At 41.9% G+C, this 6,000-nt stretch overlaps 1 protein-coding gene across 1 annotated transcript; it reads left to right on the plus strand.

Annotated features, from left to right (window-relative positions):
• The first annotated feature begins 1,506 nt into the window (after positions 1-1,506).
• Positions 1,507-5,141, plus strand: LOC147863879 (Leucine-rich repeat protein kinase family protein). The gene is made up of 2 exons (XM_087319536.1): positions 1,507-4,098; positions 4,667-5,141. The coding sequence occupies exons 1-2, from the start codon at positions 1,665-1,667 to the stop codon at positions 5,017-5,019; spliced, it is 2,787 nt and encodes a 928-aa protein (XP_087175662.1). The 5' UTR covers positions 1,507-1,664; the 3' UTR covers positions 5,020-5,141.
• The last annotated feature ends 859 nt before the right edge of the window (positions 5,142-6,000 follow it).

Consider the following 6,000-nt stretch of genomic DNA (forward strand, 5'->3'; position numbering starts at 1 on the left):
AAAAAACAATTGCCAAAGTGCACGACGACGCCTCGAAACAACATTCAGGGTCACTTTTTATCCCTAAACTGGGAAAGGATATCGGCTTCCTATCGTGTGACCTTACAATGTTCAAGCACTACGAGTGCATAGATATGGAAGCTTTAGTCTCTCCCCCCCCCACCCCCCCCTAAGTATTCTAAATGGAATAATCCCAATTGTGGTCTTCACTATCTAGTAGACAAATGAATGAATAGGAATGACCCTTTTATCCTTTCCTTCCCTTGGACCAGAAAGTGAATGACTCTCTGCATACATACATACATACATACATACATACATACATACATACATACATGCATGCATGCATGCATGCATGACAAAACTATACTTATCCTGTCATCAGTGTAAACACTTTACAAGATTTTAAAACTCTATGTGATAGGCGGGGGAAACAACCATTTCGGAGGCTGAAAATACCAATAACGAGTGCCGTAATTGGATGTCATGAATGGAGTAGCCGTCTAGATGATAAGAAACTCATGCTGTTGAGCAATTTTAGCATCAAAATCTCCAACTATACCATCCCATTGGCCCTTCAGAGTATGAACAATGTCTAACCAAATATTTGAAACCAAATCACCTGGTGATGTTTTAAGACAATAATACTACACTTACTCTTTTGAGCCTGCCAATTTGGACATGACGAATATGGACGTAACTAAATACATTACTATGCCATGCATATGATGGTTTGGCCATAGGGACATTACATACATACATACATACTGTATTCGATGAAATGTGATATACATACATACATAGACACTACACTGTATTGAATTCAATGATATTTGACATACATACATACACACACACACACACACACACACACACACACACACACACACACACACACACACACACACACACACACACACACACACACACACACACACGTTGTATTCAATGAAATTTGACATACATACATACCCACCTACATGCATACATACCTACTTACATGCATACATACATATACATACCACCTACATGCATACATACATACATACATACATACATACATACCCACCTACATGCATACATACCTACTTACATGCATACATACATATACATACATACATACATACATATACATACCACCTACATGCATACATACCAACCTACATACATACATACATACATACATACATACCTATATACATACACATATACATATACATATACACATACCTATATACATATACATATACATATACACACATACATACATACATACATACATACATACATTCAATGAAATTTGATATGCCCTTTGAAACGTAAGTGAACAAAACAAAAAGAAACAAAAAAAGAAAACAGAACAGAACAGAGGTTCCTTTCCCCTGCCCCTGTCTCTGTCTGTCTGAATTCAGAAAGACTTGCTGCAGCATGAATGAACATGGCCATGGCTATGGCGATCAAATAACACCTAACCTTCTTCATACACACATACATGCATGTCTCTATCTCTCTGCTCTGTTCTGCTCTGTTCTGCTCTCTCCTTCTCTCTGTCTCTCTGTCTCTCTGTCTCTCAATGTGATGGAGCTCTCTTGATCCCCAGCTACAGATCAACCACCACCAAAAAGCTAATGCAACCGCAGCCAGAGCTCTGAGAGAGAAAAGAGATGGGTTTCTGTGTTAGGGTTCTGTTCAGTTCTCTCTACTTGCTATGCCTCTGCTCCTGCTTCTGCTGCTTCTGCTTACTCTGCAGGTCTGCGCCTGTGGAGCAAATCAGAGCTGTTCTCGGAGATCTGAAAGGAGGAGACACCTCTTCATGGGATACGAGTGGAAGCCATCCATGTAGCTGGAAGGGGGTCCTCTGTAACAACAGCAACAGCATCAGCGATGGCGATGGCGATGGCGATGTGGTGGAGCTCTCTCTCTCAGGATATGGCCTCCATGGCTTCATCTCCTCGGACATTTCTCTCCTGGCTCAGACCCTCTCCTCCCTCGATCTCTCCAACAACTCTCTCTCGGGTGCCATCCCGCCCTCTCTCTCCGACTGTCTCGCCCTGTCATATCTCAACCTCAGCACCAACAAGCTCTCCGGCTCCATCCCTGCTTCGCTCGGAAAGATGCAAGACCTGCGAATTCTCGATCTTTCTCAGAATGAGCTCATCGGTTCCATCCCTGACAGTATCATCAACAACCTAACATCCCTTGAGATTCTCATACTGGATTCGAATCATCTTAATGGAAGCATACCTTCCGATTTGAGCGCCTTGACTGCCCTTACACAACTATCCCTCGCGAAGAACTCCATCTCCGGCCTCATCCCCGACATGAGCAGCCTGTCCAGCTTGCAGATATTCTCTGCATATCAGAATAGCCTCAGTGGCCCCATTCCTGAGATGGGCCTGCCCAATCTCCACTCAGTGAATCTCGCATCGAATCAGTTGGTGGATGAGATTCCGAAGAATCTCTGCTATTCGAAGCAGCTGAAGGTGCTTGTTTTGTCTAACAATGACCTCACAGGCCACATACCCGAAGAGCTCGGTTCATGCTCCACTTTGCAGAATCTGAGGCTTAGTTGGAATTTCCTCGACGGAAGTATCCCCGAGAGCTTTGGGCAGTTGGAGAATCTTGTTTATTTCGAAGCGAATCATAACGGCTTGTCAGGTGAGATACCATTAAATATCTCTAGTTGGAAGAATCTAAGCCTTCTCAACCTCGCACATAACTCCTTAAGGGGGAATATCCCTTCCCAATTGGGCTTGGCTTCTTCCCTAGAGGAGCTACTATTATCTGGCAACCAATTCTCTGGATTGATTCCAATCGAGATTATGCAATGCAAAAACTTGAATGTGCTCGATTTGAGTGTGAATGGATTGAATGGGTCTTTACCAGACACCCTTTGCAGCCTGCCCAAGCTCACAAATCTTCAGCTCGAGAGCAACTTTTTCTCGGGCTCCATCCCTTCCTCTATTGGAAGTTGTGGCGAACTGTTAGAACTGCAATTGGGAGACAATGAATTGGAGGGGAACATCCCAGCAAGTATTGGAAACTTAGTTAATCTTCAAGTTTCACTCAATCTGAGCTTGAATAGACTGAGTGGTAATATTCCTGACACACTTGGGCGATTAAGCAAGCTGGTTTCATTAGATCTCTCGGACAATCTACTTTCGGGTGAGATTCCACCAAGCCTAGTTGGAATGTCTAGTCTACTGGATTGGAATTTCTCGCACAATCTATTGTCAGGGCCTGTCCCATCGATGGGTCCTCTATCAAACGGCTCTTTGAGTAGTTTTGCAGATAATGCAGGGCTTTGTAATGCTCCTTTTCCTCCATGTTCAGAACTATCTGGAGGCTCTGAAGGAAAGGCAAAGCACTATGCATTCACCTTTTGGAAGGCAGCAGGAGTTGCCATTGCTTGTGCAGCTGTAGCCTTGATAATTATTGCTGGAATCGCTGCTATTCTTGTACGGAATCGGCATTTCTCATCCACAGTTGATGCCTCCCCATCACCCACAGTGACTCGGATCTTCTCGGAAGAGCTTGAGAGATCCATTGACTTCAAAAGCATTAAAGAAGCAACTGCAGGAAACTCAAATGTGATAAGCCGCAACCATTTTAGCACAATCTACAAGGCTTCTATGCCTTCAGGTTTACTCTTGTCAGTCAAAAAGCTTCATTCCCCTGAGAAAGGCCTAGTTATTCATCAAAGGAAGCTTGTCTTGGAGCTCGACAAAGCATGGAAATTATCACATGAGAACATCATGCAATCAGTGGGATACTACCTAGAGAATGATCTAGCCATTGTCATTTACGATTTCGTACCATCCTGTAGCCTTGGTCAGAAGCTTCACTGGAATTTTGAGAAATTCTTGAGTTGGTCCAATCGATATCACATTGCCATAGGTGTGGCTCAAGGCCTAGCATTTCTTCATCACTCGTGCAACCCGCCATTGTTGCATATGGATGTTAGTTCAAGCAACATTTTCTTGGGTCCTCATTCAGAGGTGAAGGTTGGCGATTGTGAAGTCACGAAGCTCTTGGATCCATCCAAACACACAGGGAGTGTTAGCGCCGTGGCTGGATCATTTGGTTACATTGCTCCAGGTTAGAATGACAGAAAGAAAATACTCTCATATATTGGTAAAGCACTCTTTTAGGGTTTTACAAATATCTAACCATGCCTTTGTTCAAATACAGATAAGTAAGGGTATCCATATATCTAAACTGTTTCAATTTGAGGCAATTGTTTAATGCGACAATGGGTGGGGCTAATGAGTAGGGATTATTGCTATTAAATATGTAATTAGTGTTAACGAATGATTCTCTTACTAGAGTGAACTGAATTAAGGATTAATCACATGAATCTCTTTACGAGTTAATGGCCGATGTATGCACATTAATATCTCTACCGATTGAAGTCATTATCCACATCGTATTCAACACATTGCTTAAAATAGTTCAGAATGGATACAATCACTTCTCCGTTTGAACAAGGTCAGGCATCTTTACAAGAAGTCCCAAATTTATATAGGTTAGAATAAGGGTATATAACTGTGCATCGCAAATTTTAAATGGTTTAGATCAAGGATCATTACTTCTCTCTCTCTTTTCAGGATAGCTTGATGTATCTATCCTTCTGATGTTTTAATCATATAATGGTAAATTTTTGCAGAATATGCATTCACCATGCGTGTGACATTAGCGAGCAACATATATAGCTTCGGTGTTGTTCTCTTGGAGCTTCTCACGGGCCGTCGGCCTATCGAGGAGTCTTTCGGAGATGGGTTGGATCTCGTGAACTGGGTGAACGGAGCTTCCGCGAGAGGAGAGATGCCCGAGCAAGTATTGGACGCAAGGATCAGCGGTCAATCTTTTGCGTCTCGTCAGGAGATGCTAGCCGTCTTGAAGCTCGCCGTGCTGTGCACTGATGCATCTCCTCTGAAGCGGCCTCGGATGCGGAAGGTTCTTGAGATACTTCAGGGTGCAAAAGTGCCATCGCAAGCACATTCACCCATCCTTTCATAGATACATATAGAAAAAAGTCTTATGCTATGCTAAAGGGCATCCATTGAAGCTCCCATTACTTCTGATATATATTAACACATACCTGAGGTTTTGCAAAGTCTAAGTCACTCTTCATTACATTGTCTCTGTTTCTGTCTCTCTTTTTGTCATATATATATATATATATATATATATATATACATATACATATACATATACATATACATATACATATACATATACATATATGATTGTTTGAATAGTATTGCAGTGTTAAACAGGTGAAGTTGCTCTAAGAGAGAAAACTCACATGCACAAGAGTGATGATGCTACCATAACGTGCCGAACATATGAGCTCAAATCCTGTGGGCCACCTTTCAATGTACCCTCTTGGTGCATTTTGTCCAACGTTTTAACTTCGGAAAAAGAAATGAGCTTCCATCCCCCCCCCCCCCCTTCCTCCTATTTGTGTCTTCAAATCATAGGTAATAATGTCTTACACCAAAAAATCGTGGTTTTTGGCAGTTTACCTCCATTTTCAAAAGCCCTGCTCATAGTCATTGTTAAGAGTTCACATTGAGAGTTTGCTTGACAAAGTTCGCTAAAAACCCTTCTCTAAGACAGATTAGAATAAATCGCATTGATTGTCTTCTTTTTCCATGGGCTGGAAAATGAGTCTTCCTTTTCTGAAATTCATTTTCCACTTTTATTGCTGAAATTTATGGTATGTGTGACTTTGGCTTCAATTAGCACTAAACGTCATCGTTGAATTATAGTTTATTGAGTTTGTTTGTTTGCAATGTACTTGTCCCCAAAGTTCTCTTATTTTGAAAGGAACTTCCAAGTCTCAAATCACATAGTCGGATCCCTCTCATTGAATACTCCAAAAGTGAGTCTTCAACAACAGTAAATTGTGTTTGTTTGTCTCGAATGCACTTGTCCCCAAAGTTCTCTTCTGATAGGAACTTCAAGTCTCAAACTCCATAGTTTGGTCTCTCCCAT

The sequence above is a fragment of the Azolla caroliniana genome, unplaced genomic scaffold (assembly GCF_043228905.1).
Source record: "Azolla caroliniana isolate FFs.n. ecotype wild unplaced genomic scaffold, voAzoCaro1.0.p SCAF_5, whole genome shotgun sequence".
Taxonomy (NCBI): Eukaryota; Viridiplantae; Streptophyta; class Polypodiopsida; order Salviniales; family Salviniaceae; genus Azolla; species Azolla caroliniana.

Bases quoted from the DNA above. Each gene is read 5' to 3' on its own strand.
- LOC147863879 (XM_087319536.1), top strand. From the start codon at position 1,665: ATGGGTTTCTGTGTTAGGGTTCTGTTCAGTTCTCTCTACTTGCTATGC. The intron at 4,099-4,666 runs GTTAGAATGACA...AAATTTTTGCAG, and splicing joins ATTTGGTTACATTGCTCCAG to AATATGCATTCACCATGCGT.